This window comes from Anser brachyrhynchus, assembly GCF_964034855.1.
Source record: "Anser brachyrhynchus genome assembly, chromosome: 4".
Classification (NCBI taxonomy): Eukaryota; Metazoa; Chordata; class Aves; order Anseriformes; family Anatidae; genus Anser; species Anser brachyrhynchus.
In genome coordinates, this window is record NC_137698.1 from 53,421,480 (window position 1) to 53,444,038 (window position 22,559).

Consider the following 22,559-nt stretch of genomic DNA (forward strand, 5'->3'; position numbering starts at 1 on the left):
AGTGCCAGCCGGCTCCGGGGGCTGCTCGGCCGCGGGGCCAGGGCTGCTGCGGACCCCCCGGGGCCGGGCGGGGCGAGGCGGGGCCGGGCCGAGCCGTGCTGGGCCGGGCAGGGTCGGGCCGGGCAGGGTCGTCCCGGCGGCGGGGCGGCGAGGGGGCGCCGCGGGGCAGGTGAGGGCCGGCGCCGCGCCCCGCGGCGGAGCCGGAGAGCGGCGGCTCCGTCCAGGCGCTTCCGGGCGCGGCGGGGAAGGAGGAGGGGTGGGGTGGGTGGAGGGAGGGAGGCAGGCAGGGAGGGAAGGAGGGAGGCCGCCTTTTTTAGGAGGGAGACCCTCCTTCGCGGCCGCCCGCCCGCCCGCTCGCAGCCATGGCTTTGAAGGAGGCGGGCGGCAGCATCCTGCCCATCAGCGACATGGTGTCGGGGCCGTCGGGCTCGCCGTTCCCCGAGGTGGTGGAGCTGAACGTGGGGGGCCAGGTGTACGTGACGAGGCACTCCACGCTGCTCAGCGTCCCGGACAGCACGCTGGCCACCATGTTCTCGCCCTGCCGGGGCGGCCCGGCGGCGGCCCGCCAGCTGCCCAGGGACAGCCGGGCGCGCTTCTTCATCGACCGCGACGGCTTCCTCTTCAGGTACGTGCTGGATTACCTGCGGGACAAGCAGCTGGCGCTGCCCGAGCACTTCCCCGAGAAGGAGCGGCTCCTGCGGGAGGCCGAGTACTTCCAGCTGGGCGACCTGGTGAAGCTGCTGTCGCCCAAGGTCACCAAGCAGAGCTCGCTCAACGACGAGGGCTGCCAGAGCGACCTGGAGGACAGCAACTCGCAGGGCAGCAGCGACCGGCTGCAGCGGGCGGCGCTGGACAAGCGCTCGGGCTTCCTCACCGTGGGCTACCGCGGCTCCTACACCACGGTGCGGGACAACCAGGCGGACGCCAAGTTCCGCCGCGTCGCCCGCATCATGGTGTGCGGCAGGATCGCCCTGGCCAAGGAGGTCTTCGGCGAGACCCTCAACGAGAGCCGCGACCCCGACCGCCCCCCCGAGAAGTACACCTCCCGCTTCTACCTCAAGTTCACCTACCTGGAGCAAGCCTTCGACCGGCTCTCCGAGGCGGGCTTCCACATGGTGGCTTGCAACTCCACCGGCACCGCCGCCTTCATCAACCAGTACAGGGACGACAAGATCTGGAGCAGCTACACCGAGTACATCTTCTTCAGTAAGTGCTGCCCCCGGGGGGGTGCGCGGCGGCGTCCGGCGGCCGCTTAAAGCTGCCTCCCCGCTCCCCTGAATAAAAAACAAAAGCACCTTGCTGCCCCCCCGCCCCCTAAAAAAATACCCTAAAAACGTCGTGCTGTCCCGCAGCAACGTGTAACTGGGGGAAAAATGGGGCTGCGACCCCTCTTTAAGCATTGTCACTGCCACGGTACTTTGTCTAGGGGGGAGCCCGGGGCTGCCTGATGTCCGGAGTCCAGACGGGAGCGGTTCTCCCCCCCCCCCCCCCCCCCAAGACCCAGTTGGAGAAATCGGGGCTGTTCGCACCTTTTGGAGGCGAATGTGCTCTGGGGAGGAGCAGCCCCCCTGCCCAGTGTCGGGGTCTCCCCGCGGGGCATCGCGGCGGGTCCCAGTGCTGGCTGCGCCGCTCCATGGTGCGGGGACTGCGCCGCTGGAGCAGGGAGAGAGGAAGGGTTTTTAATATTTCATTACTACGTTGCCTTCAGCTCTTGTTAGCTGCGGAGTAAGCACGCTGCTGGCAGCGGGCGTGCTCCCGATGAGGGCAGCAAAGGCAGAGCCATGTCCCGGGGGAGCAAGAAGGAGCCTGGCTCCAAGGGAGGAAAAAACCCAAATGTATACACAAAAACTCTGTGGTGTGTACACGGCTCTTAAGTAACTCTGCTTGTTGGCTCTGCGTAGCCTTAAAGGTTGCGGGTCACTCGCAAATAGGGGAATCAAGTGATGGAGAATGCTGGGTTTCTGTCTTACGAAGTACTCAGCCCTCTGTAGGGCAGGGGTTTGGACTGCTGAAATAGCAGCTGGATGGAAAACACCAGCCCTTGGCAGAGATCTGTCTCTGAAAGGCAGCAGAGGTTAGCCTTAAACCTTACTGCTGTGTTTGCGGAGTTAAGAGAGCCCTGCTGTTCTCCATCCCCTACCTTGTTCCTTCTGCCTTTGTGTGGTCTCCTGCTGCCTGAGGGCAGGAGAAGCGCTCTTGTTGAGCATCCATCTGCCCCTGGGTGAGATACACAAACCCAAACCCCACCAGGAGTGGGGCTAAACAGAAGCAACCTGTTCTGTATGCAAAACCGGACCTGTGCACAGGATTTAATAGAGGAGGGAGATGTGAATGGCTTTCTATTGGGAGGAGAAAGTCATTCAATAGTTCACGTTGCTCTATGTTATATAGGTGGTGACCACCCTTTGGTGAACAAACTTCAGTTCTTCAGTCTTCAAAACTATGTTAAAACAGCTTTTGAAGATTCATTATGTAACCCATCAAGCTGATCATATCTGATTAGGAGATGTGAAAACTGAGTTGTTAGAGGAGCTTTACTTTCTTCTGGGTGGACTTAATCATGTAAAATATGCATTAATTAATTTTCCTTTCTGAAGAAAGGGACGTACTAATTTTCAAAATAGTAGAAATTCCTTATTGTTGCTATCAAGACTATGAAATAGCCTGTTCTGTTTGCTCAGACATAGGTTTTTTTTTATGTGCCTAATTATTTGTGTGCATTTGTGATGCTTACAATGTTTTGGATTCTTTTGTGTGTGTGTTATGATGAGGTTGCTGTATAGAACAGTGCTCTAATTCAGATCAGCATTCCAAATTAATCCCCGGTGTAATGCCACTGATTTATGTGGAATCATGCCAGGGATGAATTGGATGTTGTACACCACGATTTCTTTTTTGGCTTCCAGCTTACCATGTTATAACAAGTAAAACAGGTAGTTAATTACTTAATTTGGTAAATGAAAACTTCAGTTTTTGCCTAATGTTATTATTTTTCCCTAATCCTGGGTGCAAACAATGGCTGAGCTAAAGTAGGCTTAAAAGAAGGGGAACACGTTTTAATTTTTGTAGCCTAGTTTGGCAACCTTTGCTTAATGTAACTTTATACATTTCTGTATGATTATATGATAGACTCTTCCAAAATGTAACAATGTTGAGATAACTTAAAAAATAAACAAACAAAAAAGAAAAACAACATCCAAATGGGAAGAGAAACAGGCAGAGCACAATGTCTGAAGTAATGCCTTAGGGATTATTTTTCTTTTTAACTGACTAAATGTCCAGTTGACGGAGTCTCTGATAAAACAATGCTTTATAATGGAGGGCTCTGGATGGATTGGGTGCTTTCTGTAGCTTCTGACTCCTGCATAAGAATCCATTGAAGGGACAGCAAACCTTGAAAGCCTGCCCTGCTGCTGTATACTGGGGGGAGAAGACTGGTCAAGGTTACTGGCTGTGGTCTCTCCAAGACCATTTGCCAGGACCGTATTTGTTTATTCACTCACATAAAGACAGCTTTGTACACATCATGAACACCTGTGACCAGCAGCTATATTAGTTATTGGTTTGTAATTCCATAGCAGCCACACATTTTTCTCTCCAACTGTTTCTCCCGAGGACTTGTGGACAATTCTGAAAGTGTGGAAAAATACATGAGGATATACACATTCTAGCCATTGCCTTAGATCAGGACAAGCTGAATGAGTTTCTTCCCAAGCTACTAAGGAACATTTGAAGGCCAAAGGTAGCCTTTAATCTCTGCTTTGGGAAATGAATTTCAGGTCTGTTTCTAGTGTGTCTCTATCTTCTGTATTTTGAATTGAAAAGACCCATCTCACTTTTTAAGAAAATAATTTCCACTTTCTGAAATGTTGTGACAGATGAAATTCACTTTGGGTACTAAACATAATTTAGTTAGTTTTTAGATTGCTTAGTATCCATGGATGGATTATTTGATTCAAATCTGATTCAAGAACCAGGGATTGTTTGAGCTGATGCTTTAGACTTTGGCAACATGTCCTGATGCGTAGAGAGACAGGCTTCCTTAGTGTGCATAATTCTTTTTTTTTTTTTTTTAAATAATTACTTGCCTTCAGTGGTGTGCAAACTATCACCTATGCAGTGACTGCTTCATTTGTCTCCACAATTACTACATATTGATGGCTCAGTTCTGGAAAGTGCTCAACAGATCAGTTCCATGTATCTATTACAAACTCTGTCTCCTAATGGCCGATAAAATTGGTAGCTTTTAATGTGGTATTGAAAGGGCTCTACTAGAGCGCATCACTTTTCCTTTTTTTTCTTCCCAGTAGCTCAGCTCTGAGCTATACTTGCTCAGAGTCTGAAGACTAACTAGGGCTATTGAAGCTTACAGACCTTAACCCATGGGAGAGTGATTTGATTCTGTTAACACAGTATGAAACGCATCTGCAGTTTGGGAAAGAGGCTCAAGCTCTTTTGTTGCGTTAGTTTCAGGCCATCATGTGGACCACTGTTTTAGTTAATTACCTGTCAGTGTGCATAGGAGATAGCCCTCACAGAAGTTCCATCTAGATGGAGATGGAAGACCAGAAGCAAGGAGACCATACTTCACATGGCTGCAGACAACTTAGCAAACCCTGTTAGCAGGTCTCTTTTTAAGGATTTTGTGTAATTTACATTTTTAAGCTTTTGCCTTTCTTTTGTGGTTCACTGTATCTCTTGGTGCTATTGTGTAATGTAGAATTGTCTGTGCATGCTATTACTATATTTTTTTCTTCTGTAGAATCTAATTGGTCTTAATGGATTTTACATTTAACATCTGCTACACAATCTGACTTATGGGTGTTGAGAGCATCATGCTCAGCTGGAAGCGATCCACTCTGAATTGACATGCATACTGTAAGAAGAAGACAGTAATATTTCATGAAAAAACTGTCGTATTCTGTTTCAATATCCCTGTTTCACGTGACATTTTGTTTCCGTGTCTTTTATTTTTATTCATAACAGGTGACATTTGCATGAATTTATGGCACTTATTTTCTGCTCGGTCATAGTACGCAGAGATTACACTGGTGTCTCTGGAAATTGTCATAAACAAGTGTTAATAATTTCCTAATCATTAGTGGAATAATCTGTTGGAAACAATGAAAAAAAGAAAACCACTCCGACCTCAAAAACAAACAAGTAAACAAAATACCACACCACCACCTCATTGTTTATATCTTTGTAATACAGAGGAGAAGAAAACAGGAGGTGATGATTGAAACATGGAGAAAAAACGTAGGTAAAATAGCTTGAGATGTTAATTGTTCTGTAAATGTCAAATCGAGTTCAACATCCCACTGGGATAGCTAGGGGGCGGTGTGTTGGCAGGTAACCCTAAACTGCTCTGAGGAAACAGTGTTAGGAGATCCATCTTGTGGGTGGTTTCTGTGGCAATGCCAAGCTGCTCTTCATCCATCACTATTTGGTAGTGTTTTTGCTACATGGAGTGTGTCTTTGATACTTTTTTTAACCTCCCTTTTTATGTATGGAATGAATACCTGGAACTTGCTAGGCTTGGAAGAGAAAGGAGACTAAACCAAAAGTAAAATAAGGATATTGCTTCTCTGTGGAACGTGAAGGTGGGCTATTTTTTCTGAGCCTGAATCAGAGTCTCAAAGATTTGAGTGGAAATTGTTGGTGTATTTAATCCATCACGTCTCCCTGCTATGATGCAGTGTGATGTAGGAAGGCTTTAGATTTCTGACAGTATCAGAATCTAGGAATGTTGGTCCTGGTAGGACTATTGCGTGACGCTTTTTAGAACTTAGTGACTTTGTAAGTTGTCCTGTGACTTCAGAGAATTGACATACAACTTCAGGATATTCTGCTTATTAGTCCAGTTAACTCTAATATTGTTTAAAAATATATAAATAATAGTATGCTTTATCTTGACATCTTCCAAAATGTATGTCCCTGAACTTAAAAGGATGAATCAAAGCATACAGTCATAAATTACTATTATGAGAATATCTTCCTTATGCCACCATTTGACATAGTGAAATAATCCAGAGTACTGAAATTGATATTCTAATTTCAGTCATCATTTCAATCTACAGACTCAATTTCAGGGACTGATTTTTTTTAAGATATGAAATTAAAAAGGAATTAGAACAAATTCTGCTTTTCAATAGATAATGAAAACCAGAGTTTCTCTACAGCTAGTGTGTAAAGACACTGCACTAAAAATGATACCGGCAACCTTTTGATTTTCTTAAATTCAAATAGAAGTATGCAAGACTCAATACAATGATTTGTGATTGAGCTTTAATCATTATATCTACATTCTGCTCTTATTAAAATAAAGTTAAATTTTTAAGTACTGTATAACTGCTTTAATGTTTGGAACTGAGGATTGGAACTGTTGCACAGTATTTTAAAAGTAAAATTGGGGATTGTCAGAGGAAACATCTGTCCTGGTATTATATACTAGGATTACTACTAGATGAGTAACAGATTCCTTGATACAAGCAGCTATTATTTCTGGTATTTGGAAATGGAAATAGACTAGTTTTGATAACTATTCCAGACTTATACTTCTTATGCATTGGTTGGGAACGAAGTTACAATGCTGGAGAAGCTGACTTTGCTGGTTCTCTAATATTTTGCAGGAAAACTGCTTCTTGGTGTCAGATCACTTCATGTATTTTCAAGGATTTATGACAGTGGTTGCAGGGAAATGTTTACATTTTGACAGTGGAATGAGCAAATCATATCTTATTTTTTTCTTTATTGTCAACATGAATTTCTAGTTATCTACTGTTCAAACGCAGAATTTGTGTACAAAAGTTTTTCATAGTATACTGCTCCAACATCATGATTTAAAATTAAAACATTACTGCTAATAAAACATATTTTGAAACGTATTTGCTTTCACAGTGTGATATGGCTGGTAATTTCACTGCTGCTTTTCTCCTTTGCAGCAAATATGGAATTCATTATGCTGTGATGAGAATTTGTGTGGTGTGCAAAAATTCACTGAGCGCTGCACAAAGAGGGAGCTCAACAATACTCACGTTATCCTCTTTCTGCCACAGTTCTGCATTTAAACATATTTCCTCAGAAATGAAAAGCCTGTCAGCCAGCTCTCAAAGATGAAATGCTACGGGCGTGAGGAAAGACTGAAGTGGTTTCCACTAACCTAAGCCTAAGAAGGGCACTCTTTGTGGCCCAGCTGAACATCAGCATGATCTGAACAAACCATCCAGAAATAATCAGTCACATTTTGGTGTGTTATCAGCTTAAGGGTGAGGTCTTTGTTGAGGCAGGTATCTAGGACAAAGAAGGAAAGTATGGAAGGTGGTATGCATCCATTTCACTCCTGTGGGGTGACCAGGACCAGCGTGGTGCCTGGTACAGCCCCCAGCCAGCATTGCTCTGTTCTCTCAGCAGCTAGGCACATCCTGGGTGTCTCTGCAGAAGTGAATAACACGGCCCTGCTCTGGTCTTCCATCTCATTTTTTATCTCTACTTTTGGATTACTCTACTGCCAGAGTCATGTAAGAAGTCTATTACAGAGTTGAGTTGACCAAGGTCATATTTACAGGGTTTTTCCACACTACAGGCTGATTATTTGGTTGGAGGTTGTTTGGCTTGATTTAATTGTTGAGGAAAGCTGGAGTCACTATACCAGATAACATCTTAACTTGGCAAGCAGATATTGATATTTTTGTATCTGAGGATGACTATTTCATTTCTCATTGCTAGACTTTTCTTACTTAAAGTGGCAGGAATAGTAATGGCACTCTCAAATCATGGCTCTTAAATTGAGCCACAAGTCCAATGGAAAATCCTTTAAAAAATTACCTGGCAAAACTTCATTTTTCTTTAGCAAATCAAATGCTTCATGATGGATTTCCTGGGGAGGTTGTTCACTCTAGCATGATAAAACTGCATGTTCTTTTTGAGAAGAGGTAATTTATATTCTAATTAAAGTTCATATATTAACTAAATGTTAGGAGAAAAAAGTGCTAGGTCTGAAATGAAATTATCATTCTCAGTAGAGTTTAACTACGTCTCTTTAAATATTTTGCATTACTTGTATTTTTTTATTTTTAAATCAGTAATGACCTTTGCATATTTAGCTTTTGTCTCATATACATTAAGGATTGTTCAGTGTTTTTTAAATTTTTTTTAACCTAAATGGGATTAATCATACAAATAGTGTGTGAAACTCACACTCAAGCCCCATTCACAGCTGAGAGATAGACCTTCACTGGGACCGAAGCACCAAATAGTCTTGCACTAGTCTTTTACATCAAAGTGAAATTCAAATTACATGAGTAATTATTTAGTGTCATAATTGTTTCCAGTACACAAAATCCTGGCAGGAGGCAAGCAGTGATGATTTATAATTTTCATGGCACTTGTAAAAGAATTGAATGCAACCATTCAATTTTGGTTGCGTTTTATCAGAATGTGGTAACAAAACTTTGTTACGTTTTGATAGTTTAGGTTCAGAAGACATTTAAATGAAAGGGTGCATCTAGCTGCAAGGTGCCACTCCGCTTATGTAATCACATCTCTAAATATTTTCAGGACTTCACCACACATGTAAATATCACAGTGGTGTCAATGAATGTTTCCCATTTTTAGCGAAGAGATGAATACAATGGTTTAAAAATGTTTAAGCAAGTATTATTTCATATTTATGGTATGACTTCTATCTTGTCTTTCCAAGGTTGGGAGCAACGTATTTACCCATTCTTTACCCTATGCGTGCCAGCCAGGCCATAAGCAGTGGGAGGACTGCTCTCAGTGATTCATTCATCGCCATTTCTCCTGGTCAAAATTCAGTTGTTCCCTTTCTCATTGTTCTCATATTCCTGAACTCTGTTGCAGGGGCTCTGAGCAAAGGAGGCGCAGAGACAGGAGCCACTGCCTCGGGGGATTGCCTCCGCCTCCAGGCGGCTTCTGCTGCCTCTGGGCTGTGTGTGCTTGTCAGGTTTGCTTTGTAGTGCTTGTGTACACTGTGCCCGACTTCTTTTCTGTTTCAATGATATGCACTTAGCGAATAAGGAAAACCATAATGGATTATAGAATAAAAAAGTAATAGAAATTCCTTTTGAAGGGGATTCGACAACACTTTTACAACACTGTGAATAACAGTCCAGAGACAAACAACTCAATCCAAAGTGCAAGTACATGCAGCAAGAGTAACTAATGCATAGAAGTAGATATGCTGCATGTTTTCTTTGGGGGAGAAAGAGAGGGATGAAAAACTAAAGAGAAATCAACACTGTCATTATTTTTTATTAATGAAATTAAATATTCCAGCTCTTTATTTAGCATGCGTTCAGTTTTACTGTACATAATATGTAGAGATGTTCTCTTTGCATTAGCACAAAGATGTAATTCAGAAATGAAATCAGGCAGTATATTTTATTTATTTGTTAAAACCTTCAGATGTGTTTTGTATCTTTTCTTCTTCATCCTTACTGGGATTTACTCTTTAGTGGTATTAACAAATACTCCCAGAGAGAGAGGAGTTGGTGCTCAGGGACTCTTGTCACATTTTGTTGTAAACAGACTTCTGCAACTTAGGATAATAGTGAAATTGTTGTGTATATACATTGTTGAACATGGATGTTGGTAGGTTCTTTCAAGGTTTATAACTATGTAAGTGTATTCTATGGAAGGTATTAAAGTGTGCTATCATTCCAGAGGCTTTTAACCAGTAAATATTTTGTATAGCTCTTGGATATCTGTGAAGCTTTTTAAATTTGTTAAATAATAAGAAGAAATTCATGTCTAAATTCTAATGCAAGCATGTCTATATGCATAGGTATATGTATCATGTATACACACATGGTTAATGATACTCAGAGGTATATAATCTGGCAACATTGTTCGTGATTCAAAAGTTTTTCCCCAGCAGAGTTAGCAAGCTCCTTTCTTTATTCAGATTACTAATGAAATACCCATGTCTATCCTATCTGATGGTCGCAGTTTAAGGTACAAAAGAATTAAAGTGGACATATGCAGTACGATTTTAAATGCTCAAACACAAGGTATTCTTATCCTTTTGCACAAATAAGCAATTTCCCAGAATAAACGAACTTATTAAGAGGAAGAATTTTCTTTTGGAAGATCAGTTCACTTTTCCTTGTCTTGATTTCATTTACCTACTTGGTGATGACAAGCTGTATATGAAAAAACAACCATAAGTGGGCTCAGTGGGTACTATGTCACCTAGTAAAAGTAGAATTCTTTTTTTTTTTTTTAATTTCCCCCTGTCCTGGAGAGATGTAAGAGTCTCTAGGGCTGATTTTCAGTTTCTGTTTGACGTAAGTATATCCAGAGGATGTTTATTAAACATTTTCCACCTTTGTCTGTTTGCTGCTTATTTCCATACTTGCTTCTCATCTCAGACTTGCTCATCTTTTTTTCTATTTGTCAGTTTCTCTCCTTCCCCCGTGCTTTGCATTTTTCCTTCATCTTTCTGTTCAGCTAATTGCCTCAATTCCACCACTTGCTCCAGAACTGAGAATCTAAAGCTTGCATGTAATTTTCTTACCCTGCTCTGACTAGGCTGGATACAAGTCACATCAAGATGAAAGTTTGGTAGTGGTATGCACTGGACCATGTATTTAAACTATTATGCCTTATTGACAGGACATGCAAGTTTGGTTTTGTTTTCCAAATATATCTAGTTTCAGTGAAAAAACATTAGCTCAGCTACAGATTTTGAAAGTTTAGATTCACAGTATTTCTAATATCAAAATGCGAAAGAGAAATCTACTTATTCCTTCCTAACTGTGTTCCGTAATAGCTGAACTAGAGCGTGAATGTAACTTGGAGAGTCTGTGAAGTATATGCATTATTTGACCCTTTGTAAGTATAATAAAAAAGGGGTGGTGCCAATATTTGTATGTAGTGAAATATATTTTAAGGATGACTGATCTTAAAGAGGTCCAGAATTGCATATAAAAAGCTATGATATAGTTCTTTTCAATATGTTTTCATAACTTAAAAACAGTTTATTATAACAAGATGTTTTTGGTTTTGTTTTTTTTTTCCTGCCTACTAATCAAATCTCCACTAAAACCACCATACCAGCAAAACTTTCAGAGTAATGATAAATATCTATTATGTGTAAGTAGAAGTATTCTGTAATGCTTGTGGTCTTTAATCCAAGGTTCTTTTGTTCTCATTGGAATTCATGAATACTAAATAATATAAAAACAAACTACAAAAGTGTTAGAAGGCAGATAAAGTAAGTCTGGAAAATTTATCAGGGTTGTCTTTCTCCACTGTATTGTCTACGCATTAAAGCTAAACAACATTTTCTGCTAGTCTTTCTTAATAAAGACAGTTTCTTTCCCTTTTTCTTAAGTCACCCATTTATACCCAGTAACTTCTCAGTATTGTTGTTTGCAGACAGCTGTTACTATTTCTGTTAATGCCTACTGTGGCTTTTTAGTTGATCTGAAACAAAGTAGAGGCATGGTTACTCTTGCCTTTTCACCTATTTTTGTCTCTTTCCAGTGTTTAGGAATAAAAATATCACTCATTTCATCCTTCTAAAAATAACTGCATGCAATCTTGTAAGAGTGTGATCAATATTACTGAAGCTACTTGGACTTCAGGAAAAAAATATCAAAAAAATTCAGCTATGTGTGATGCAAGATAGAATGGGATGGTTGTTTAAGTAAGGTTGGATCTGTCCTCTTGTATCCAAATTTTTGGCGTTAAACCCCTCACCTTCGTTTTTCAGTGGCATCCATTCTCAGAACCACTTCTTGAGAGCAGGAACTGTCAGTATCTGTGTATGTGCATATGCCTTATCATATTAAAACAATAACAAAAAATGTGAAAGGAATATAACTATGAACACTAATTTGTAATCCCGCTTGCAATTTTTACTTTCCTAATACCTGTGGAGTTTAATTTTCTATGTTAGCAATTCCTTAGAAAGGTAAACATAGCTGCTACGTGTTTGTTTTGTCATGACTCAAACATCAATTTCTGACCATCTTCTTTTTTCACATGAAATCTTTTCATGCTGTCAGTTTGTCTCTGGGGATATAATAAATGAATATAGCATTTCTAAATGTTACAGACAAAGATAGACAAAATGTATATCCTTAAGCTATCATCCCCCCCTCCAAAAATTGAGAATAAAAGCTAACAATATCTGTAAGCTTTAGAATAACGCTGTAACTCCATAAGATAAAAGATACAAACTTTTCAGAAATGTATGGGTTATTTAGTATGTGACATTTTGAGTACTGATTGAATTTTTGTTTTATCCCATAACCTGCCAGGATTATATATATTCATATAATCATTAGCCATCAGCCTGGCCTCCAGTCATAACAACACTCACATTTTCGCTTGCACCCTTTCATTACTTGTATTTTCCACCTGCAATGGAAGTAGTTTGGTGTCTAAATTGGTGAAATTATGCCCCTAAATAACTGCATCTGTGATCACATTTAATTACAGGAAGAAGAAGGCACTTGCTGTAGAAGAGATTAGGGTAAATGCTGCCTGTCTAATCACATCCCTGGTGGCTGAGCTCTGGCAGTGCTTTATTCCTAAATCCTCTTGCTGTGGAGGTGATGAATAAAGCCTGCGTGGTCTGTGCAAGTACATGTTTGGGTCTATTCAGAGGCTTTAGTTTTTTGTGACATACTAGGGGCGAGCTGGATGTGGGTCAGTGCTGCCAAAAATATGTGGGGGCCTCTCGGTGTCTTTGGCTAGGTGGGCTGAGCAGGGCTGTAGGCCTGGGACCCAGGGCTGGGCTCTGGGGAGCTGGAGCCTGTCCTTGCTGTGGCCTTGCTGGGGGTCCTGGGCCTGATATGGGATCCTGGCCTGTGCAGGAGTCCCACGTTGGTGGCCAGGGTCCTTAAAACCAGGCCTGGCAGCAGCGGGTGGAAGGAATTTGTGATTGCCTGCTTTCTGGGACTACAAGCAGAGAAGCCAAGAGCTGTGTCCTCCAAGGACTTGTGGCAGGCCACCATCACGGGATTGCTTCAGAGCCTTGAAATCCCGGGGCAGTGATTCATGGCTTTTTTTTTTCCCTCCTTCCTCCATGCAATTTCATGAACTTCTTATGACACAAAATACATGAGAAATAACTCCTTGAGTTATTATTATACATGAAAAGCAAGGGTTTCTGGTCAAAGACACCAGGAAGGCAAGAGTTATACCTAGCAAAGGTTTATTCAGTGACGAAGCACGTTACTTGAGTTTCTTCAATGGTGCTGCTGAAATGGTGTAAATTTAATAGTAATCTTTGATTTACTAAGGTTGATCCAAATATTCTTTACATTTAGGTACAAAATACGGAGTAGGAAAAAAAAGCTTGTGTTATAAGCAATAGGTAACCTGGAAACAAAACACCTAGGAAAAAAAAATTGCTTTTCAGACTTATGTAAAAGTGCTTGATTTTTAATTAGTATTGACAAAGTGACTGCATGCAAGCCTATCTATGTTGTCACACTTAAGATGCATGAAATGTTTAAAGGAGCTTGGGGGGTTGCTTAGCTGCATTTTCTGAAAACAGTAAAAATACTCTGAAGTTTGAGAAGATGCACTTTTTTAATCTTTAATACATCTGTTTGGAAACAGTTATCTTCTTTTAATCAATAGTGAGGCTACTAGCAAAAACAGATATCCTTTTTAATGAACCATATAATTAATCACATTTTAGAATAGCATGAGTCTAAAATTGAGCTCCAAATCAATGCATATGGTCTTGAATGTATTTTCAGAAAATTCAGAAAACTTCAGGAAGAATTTCCATCTGCACTTTGAGTACCAGTCAAACAGTAGGAATAGAAGAACTGAAGTTTATGTTGCTGGTTTGGAAAACTTGGTGGTTCTTACCTTCATGACTGGCAATAAACTGTACTTGTTTGACTTCTTTATCCTGTGGCTATATTGGAGGTTTAGCAATACAGAAATCGACATTTTTAGCAAAATTCACCTTTTTTTAAAAAAAAAAAATCTATCAGTGTCTACCTCTCAGTCATTATTTTGCTCAATTAAATGAGTTTATAACAGCGATACTACTGTACAACAGCAATAGTGGTAAAAGCTATTTACTGTATTATCAAGTAGCTGTATAGCAAAGCTATTGCAAGTTACTGGGTAATTACTGGTTGTTCAGAATGTGTTGCCATAATTTCTGTACAGGAAGGTGTGTGGTGTTAGACTACAACACAGTAAATTAAGACTATTCCATATTACTTGTAGCAGCTGTGTAACACTCAGCTTTAGAGCTTCTTAATAGACTTACAAGTTCCTTGATAGAAGGAAAAAGTCTCTTGCGTTAAGGCATTCAGGCGTTGGAATAGGCTGTGCCGTGATGCTGTGTATGTTGGGCATCCTTGGAGGTTTTCAAGACTCAACAGCATCAAGTTCTGTTAACCTGGTCTGGCCTCATAGATGCCAGACCTTTCTTTTTGCTTTGAGTTTTGAGCAGAATGTTGGATTAGAGATTGCCTCAATTACCCTGTGATTCTGTGCTAGGTGTTTTAACTTAGTATTGGAACTGCTGCAGGTAAATGAAGTAGATTATAGAGAGCTTTAAATTCTGGTTACTCCGAATGTCACGAGGTTCAAAACCTGAACTTAACGTTATCATTTTACTTACTTTTTTGTATCTTACATCTAGTCTGAACTGAAACAAATACTCCAGGAAAATGTTTTTTTTTACAGGACTTTCTGGCTTAAATTCAGAACCGTAGAATGTTGAACAGGCCACAAATAAGAAAGTACCTTACACAAATTTTACAAAATTAATGTTGGATGTTACTATGGTGGTTGATCAACTTTTGCTTGAAGAAAGACATGTAAAAAAAATATACTAAATCACTACTGTTTAAATCTCTAACCACTTTCATTGCCATTCTTGAGACATAGATACCTCCTATAAAATTTAAATATGACAGATCACCTTGGATTTCTTTGGGATTTTCCTCATTTTCATATTTTTGATTGGTGTTTGGTTTCTTTAGTATGACATATTTTTGCTTGAGCTCTTCAGCCTCTGTATTTTTCCCCAGCACAGCTTGAGTCAGTTTACATAGTAACTGAAAATATGCTGAGCAGAATTTTTTTGGTAGCTTGGAAAACTTAAGAAACAAATCATCAAGCAAACATGAACCATGCTGAATTACTTTTTAGTGGTTCTCCTGGATTTATATTAATCTATCTGTAAGTACTGAAGTACCTTCTTCATAAGATATGCCTGATCTACAGTGGATTTCTAAAGCTATCCAGGGCCTAATAGGGAAGTGTCAGAAACCTCACTGGGGGAATATCCGTTTTGATTTTGTAGTGTTGTATTTGTGATTTTGTATTCCAGTGGCTAGAAAGTCTTTTTTTATCATTGTCTGATTTACTACCACGAAAATCTATCAAATTGTGAACGAAAAAGAAGATGCATTAGAACTTTTTCCCTTTTATTGATGTTTAAAAGCTTCATGTCCACCATATGTTCCATTGTGGTGCATCTTCAATAAAATGCTAAGATGCTACCAAGAAAATGTTGTCATGTTACAGTGAGTTTAAATGTGTGTATTTTTAAGTTGTTTTTAATTATCCAAATAATTAATGCAAAAGGAAAAAGTCTTGGTTGTGTACAGTCTATGACAAAAAAAGAAATTTATTATGGGTTTCTCCTGCTATTTCATCTTCTGTAGTATACCTAGAAGAAACTGCTAGACATTCAAAACGATGAGCTCCATTTTCTTCTTTCCATAAGCAAAGAACTAACTTCTGTCCAGGATAGGACAATTCTATGCATAAACCAGTTGTTCACGATAGCAGAGAGGGAAGGAAGGGTTCCTGAGTAAGAGCAGCCACGAGGCTTTGGTAAATCCTTTCTGTGCCTAAGTTGGTGTTATGTCATAGATGCAGTGAGCCGTGGAGTTTAACCCCTCAGTGATTTGCATGGGCCAGCCTCCTCATTTCAGGACTTTTTAGGCTCATCTCCAGAGTTTAATTGATCTCACAACTCTGCTTATGTCTGTCATCCCTTCTTCCTGGAGGAAGAAAACCTGGAGGGGCAGATAATTGCTTTTTATTTTAAAAATAAAAGCCTTTCATTTATGCATGATCATGTGAATGAGGAGCTTAGTGTCTGTTGGTGCTATGACCTCTTTTCAGTACTCTTTCTACCTTTATTTGTATATTACCATTGGAACTACAGTAACAAATTACCAACGCAGTATTTCCAAATATTTAAATCTGATATGTCATAACCTTAAATCTATATATCTTATATTGTGTCTATATTTAACTATCTATAAATGTTTAAAGAAAAGGTATTAGCTAGATGTGATACCCTGGCTCAGTACTCTGAGTCATATTGTGGTGGTTTGGGAGGAATATAAATAAAGTACTTTGAGATGTATTTTCCTTGTAAAATTATTGACAGGAGTTAAATTCTTGGCAAGATACTTTGCTTCTTTTCCTTTTATTAACATTTAAGAAGTAGATAGCTGCACCAGTATGTTTCAGGATGTTATTGCCATATCTCATATGCCTGTTATTTTTTCATACATTCTTAAATAGTCAAACAAATATCTCATTGATCCTTGGTGATTATTAGAATGTTTAGTGTTGAAATAATTTGTTTTACCATGTGACTTATAACACAAAGGAATTCCTAAATGATTTTGCATAAACTAAGAACTATTAGTTTCATCTTGGGTGAAAGCTTCTTGCGGTCTTTGCATTTAGTTCAGTTTATATTTATATGTAAATTGTATCAAAATACAATTATTGATTTTAACAATCATTGTATGTAATGGTAAATCCTACATCAAATAAATAAGAATTATCAACTATAGAAGACTATGCTAAAGTAATTCTGCTTTTTATAATTCTTCTTTATGAATTATATTTTTATACAGGATTTTCTATCCACATATTTCTCTTTTAAGATGATGATGTTTCACCCCTCAATGGGTAGGAAAATAGTCTCACTGGCACATAAATACATTTTCTCTTTTCTCTCCTCCAAATTAACAGTATTTCTCCAGCATTACTGGAGACAAAAAAGTGACTACATTTTAATCAAGATGCAGAAACTAGCTATGTGGCCTCTAAGAGACATTGGTTCAGCCTGAATTCGAAGCAGGATTTTCTTGTGGTGGGGATGATAAGGAATATCTGTACCAGTTAAATAACGCTGTCATGGTATAGTTTGGGAAAGAGGTAGACTACAGTGTTACTTGAGTAATTAAAATTCTTGATTAGCTGAGTGGTAACGTAGAAGTTGTAGCAAGTTATAGAAGTAAGAAACAATTTATGATAACGTTTATGATAATCAGTCTTTATAACAAATCTGCAGTTTTTGTAAAATTATGGGCTATGTGCTTTTGGTTTATATCATTTGTACGTAACTTCAGTGAAAAGTTGGTCCAAGCAAAACAGGTCAGGTCCTTTGTGTGTCCATTGAGCAATTGTAGATAATTGCACAGGATGCAAAACAACAGAAACTTGTGGCTGTATTGAGAGAAATCTTCTTGAAAGATATGAGAAGATCTTCAGCTAATGCAGAGACAAAACTGAAGAGTCCCTGATCTCTGGTTGTGCAGTCCATCTGTTAAGATGCAGTGCTTCTCATAGACTGTGAGTTAGAGAATAAAGCCTTGAAATTGTAAGTCTGAAATTAAGTTGGTGCTAATTAAGAAAAATGTCTTTTAGTAAAAAATTCTTGCTGTTAAATACTGTAGAATTTTATTTTTAGCTTTACAAAAGTCACTTCAAATGAGGCTACAGGGATGAAGAGCTCTGATGAACCTGTCTGCCCTGACACAGTACAATCTAATGGAAGCCATTGCAGTCTGTCAAGTCAAGCAGTTTTCTATAAAAGGCAGGATTTATATATATATTTTTAAAGAAGAGTGACTAATATTATGAATGGAATGTTTTATATAGGTTCAAAACATTTGGTAGAAGCTGATAGCATTTCATCTACCATGTTGCTGAACCTTTTTTCTTTGCTTTGTTTTTGTTATATTGATTTTCCACACTAGATGGCAGTGCATTAGCACTAGTGCATGATAGGGGAATTGATTTAATTTGTCCGGGGGGGAACAAATCCTTCTATTTCGTGCTTCCTTATACATACATAGCTCAAAGAATTGCAAAGGAGACTGGATTACAATCAGCCACATATGGGTGTGCAAAGGAAGATGTAAATTATTTCTCCTCTTCTGTTGTACAAAAGAAAATCCATTCAAACTGATTGAACTAGGCTTGCATTGGCTGTAGGTGAAATGAACCAGGTCTCTTTCTCTGTGCTGTCCCTAAAGAATTGCATCCATAGAAACTTCATATGAAGCATTTTATTGAGTTAGAGCTGAGAATACATCCAGACTCAGAGCAGATTGCCTCACAGTTTTGAGCCATGTGTTGTCTATGCTGAGAAGTCAGAGAAAAAAAAACACAGCTTCCTTCTCTTTCCAAGAAAACCAGGTGCTGGAGCTGTGGGGATGGAGAGCAGAGGGAGATGACTGGGGTTTGGGGGGGAAGGAAAGGTAGTTCCTAGGTATGGCTTTAGCCATACCACCCAATTTAGAGAATCGAAAGGCAGGGACGGGGAGAATGAAGAAGTGCCCACTGTAAGAGAAGGTCAGGTTTGCGACCATCCGAGGAACCTGAAGGTGTTCCAATCCATGGGATGAGATGCATCCAAAGGTCCTGAGGGAACTAGCGGATGAAATTGCTAAGCCACTATATTTGAGAGGTTCTGGCAGTCCAGTGAAGTTCCCACTGACTGGAAAAAGGGGAACATAACCCCCCATTTCTATAAAGGGGGGGGGGGGGGGAGGAAGACCTGGGGAACTACAGGCCAGTCAGTCTGAACTATGTGCCTGGCAAGGTCATGGAGCAGATATTCCTGGAAACAATGCTATGGCATATGGAAAATATGGAAGTGATAAGTGACAGACAACATGGCTTCACTAAGCGCAGATCGTGCCTGACAAATCTGGTGGCCTTCTGTGACAGGGTTACAGTGTTGGTGGATAAGCGAAGTGCAACTGATGTCATCTACCTGGACTTGTGCAAAGTCACTTTGACACTGTCTGGCGTGACATCCTTCTCCCTAAATTGGAGAGACCTGAATTCTATAGATGGACCACTTGGTGGGCAAGGAATTGGATGTATGGTCGCACTTGGAGAAAAATGTAAAAGCAGGAAGCTTGGAATTGAAATTGAACTTGAAATTAAGGTATAATGTTCGAAATTTATCGGTGAGGGCCTTCAAAACATAAGGTTATTAAAAACCAGACCCCCCCAAAAAAAAAAAAAAAACAAACAAAAAACCTACAACCCCTTGTCTCTCATTTTAATCCTCCTATATAAGGACATGAGTATTTTGGAAAAAATGCAAATATGAATAGACTGTGGTCAAAAAAAGTCACTTGCAGTACCAGGAGAAATTAAACACCTTAAAAGAAAAGCAGCAGTTGAAATAATTAAAAAAAAAAAAAATAGGCTGGATGCAGGAATAACTGATTGTATGAAAAAGAGCTGAAAGAAAGAGGGTATAAAAGAGACTGAAAAAAAGGTATCAGGAAGTCAAGAGTTACCAAAGAAATACCTTTCTCTATGTGGATTTCCTGAAGAGTCTCTTCATGGTGGGGACTTGCTCAGAAATAAGATCATTGTTTCAAGTCTCATTCAAATTTATACTTACAGGAGATAAATTCGCTGCACCACCTTTATCTTGCTCACTGGAGTTAAGCATTTTAAAATCAGGAAAGTTTTTGCCTGGGGCTGGGAAGACTACTGCCATGAATATATTTTCTTAAAGAAAATTTAACTAAAGTTGGTGTCTCCTGGGACCTCAATGAATGCAGCTTCTGCCTTATTTATTCAGGTTTATTTTATTTTTTTGCTACATTTCTACTGAATGAGCTGGATAAAAACAAATTGAAATGCAGGAAAACAAATTTTTCTCTCACTGGTTTTTACTAGGTCTGCCACACTAGCTGAAATTTCATTAATACTGCTGGCAGGCAAACATTCCTTTGGCTTTCCTATCTTTTACCATGATGTTCACAGAAACTTTTAGCAAAATGTGCTGCTGTTACTTGCTGTAATTTTTTTGTAGTTCACAGAAAGCGTAGTCCTGCCTATAATTTATTACATAATTCTGCCAGAAGATGCAGATGGCTTGCTATAAAAATGCAGCTCAAATTGTATTTGACTTAAACTATTCCTTGTTTGTTAGGAAAAGCAACAAATGGTGCGAAGTCGGAATTTGTCAGGAACTTTGTGCTAGAAAGTGAGCCTAATTCTTGGGACAATTATGTGGGAGGTAGAAGTTGCCAGTTCTATAAATCAGAGAGAACAAATGACTGAATATAGACCTCCCACCTCTGACTTTTCTAATCATCAGGTTAGGTTGTTGAGAAAAATACCTACTCGCTTTTAAGGAAAAAAAACAACACAGTTGCATTCAAATATAAATATGATGCCGTGAAGATTTACGTAAAACAGAAACTTGTTTTCCAGTTAGGCTCCTTCTTCCCATCAAGAGGAGACATAGCACAGAGCTGTTAGAGGAAAAATGTCTGGGGTATTTTAAGGAAAAAAAATACTATCTATACAATCAGTATTTATAAAAGTTAATATTTGTTTATATGAACAGTATTATGCAGATATTTAAAATGGTGGGAGTTCTTGCTGCTGTTGTTGTTGTTTTTTACGTTCTGTCTTGCTTTTGTTTTCTTTCCCAAACATCTTGTGGTCAGATGATGAATTTGGATTTTCTTTTTGATGTAGATCTTTGGGAATTCTGAAAAAAAGGATTCGGAGAGTAGGTGAACTACTCCCAGAGTTTGTCTTCCTTTCAGTCTTCTGTTGTGAGCACACAGTTTCACATACTGGACGATACATGGTAGCCAGAGATCTAGGGTCCCTCTGGGTACCCCCCTGCTAGAATTTCTTTAATATTAACATAATTGCATTTTGAGAGGCTCCACTAACCAATCTGGGTAGTATGCAGATCAAAATCTAGTTTAAAAAGAAGATAAATTGTAAACATTCAATGTAAGTAGCAAAGAAACGTAACATCTATATTTTTTAAAATAATTAGAGAGTCTCATTTGAATGTGGTTATCTCATCAGTAGATTTGTAGCCATTCTCATGTTTTTTAACAGCAATGTTAAGCATTTGGAGAAGCAGCAGCAATCTTCGTGTTCAGGCAATCCGTGAGCATCTTGCTCTAATAGCAGTTTTTTATCTTGCTCATATGGCAGTTCTGATTAGATCTGAAGAACAAATGAATGACAGGATTCTTCAAACCACCCAAATGACTTGTCTTTACTCATATCTGTGATTTATTTGTAAACAGTTGGTTTGCTTTCAAGAATCAGGCTTTGCAAGCAGAAGGAATACATATTTGTTAAATTTGCACACCCATAATCCAAGCTTTATTTCCTCAAAAAGGCAATGTGCTCTTCCAGACTATTTTCTTGGGTTTACTGTGGCTGTGTTTTTGAAAAACAAAACAATGTCACACCTATCCAGTTTTGATAATCTTGACATTCATGAAGAGCACATTCATTATGGGTTCCTACTACTACTTTCCCTCCCCAATGTTTTGCTTGCCTCCTCCTGGATCTGAAATGTCACCTCCACACGGAGTTATTACTGTTGCTACGTTGACGTTAGCATTCCTTGGTACGGCTTTTATGCCATCCAATTGCTTACCAGTCGAGTTTTGCAGATTACACTTGAATTACTCTAAACATCATCTGGGAGATATCCTTCCAACTCATTGGACTTGGGAAAAACATCCTATCATAAATTAAATTTTGAATGGCTTTTCCTGTCACAGATACTCCTGCAAAATATTCATTATGCACTCCTGTTGTCCTCCTAATTTCTTCCTTTTCCTTCTTTACTTGAACCTATATAGCTTTTTTATTTGTTTGCCATCATCTTCCTTTTGAGAGGCTTATAGATATGTTCATTATCCTTTTGACTGTGATATTATTTTTCTTTTGTTTTGATTTTTTTATGCATTTTTAACTCCTTTCTTTGCTGTCACTTAGTTTTTCTGCCACTGTGTTTTCTCCTTACTCTTCTTTTTTCTTGTTTTAATTCATTACCTTTAAGTTTTGTTGTTATTTTAATTTAAAAGTCTCTGTTGCCTTATACAATTGCTTCTAAATGGAAGGCATTCTACCAGCAGTTGAAGACTTTGTTCTCAGGGGGTTTAACAGACAATCCCTCTACCTCATTTTATGATTTATTCTGTTTTTATCAAAATTAAAACCTTTAAAAGACAGCAGCTTTGGTTCTTTCTTAATTGTCTTTGTTTTCTCATCTTGTCTTGCCAGACATATGGAAACAGCTGGTTCCCTTGTTTCCATTCCTTAACTGTTACTTCCCATGGTCACATTCTGTTCCACAGCGGTGTAAGTTCTTTGGGTGGCATAATAGAGATAAAGAGGTTTGTATTTTCTTTGTAAAATGTCACGCTTCCTTATTCTTTCTTTCAATTCATGTTTTAAAATGGAGACTGAAATACATGATCTCGCTGTTTAAGGCTTCATTTTTT

General features: G+C 39.4%; 1 protein-coding gene across 4 annotated transcripts in view; it reads left to right on the forward strand.

The window, feature by feature from the left end:
- The first annotated feature begins 254 nt into the window (after nucleotides 1–254).
- Nucleotides 255–22,559, forward strand: part of KCTD8 (potassium channel tetramerization domain containing 8) — an 88,739-nt gene continuing 66,434 nt past the window's right edge. The window contains exons 1-2 of one of the 4 annotated variants that reach the window (XM_080590264.1): nucleotides 255–1,206; nucleotides 22,339–22,451. In XM_080590264.1, the coding sequence (XP_080446390.1) occupies nucleotides 363–1,206; nucleotides 22,339–22,451 (957 nt within the window). In that variant the 5' untranslated portion in view covers nucleotides 255–362. Of the gene's footprint in view, nucleotides 1,207–2,391; nucleotides 4,069–22,338; nucleotides 22,452–22,559 lie in introns of those variants that run through there. The other 3 variants (XM_080590265.1, XM_080590263.1, XM_080590262.1) reach the window with 3 other exon arrangements.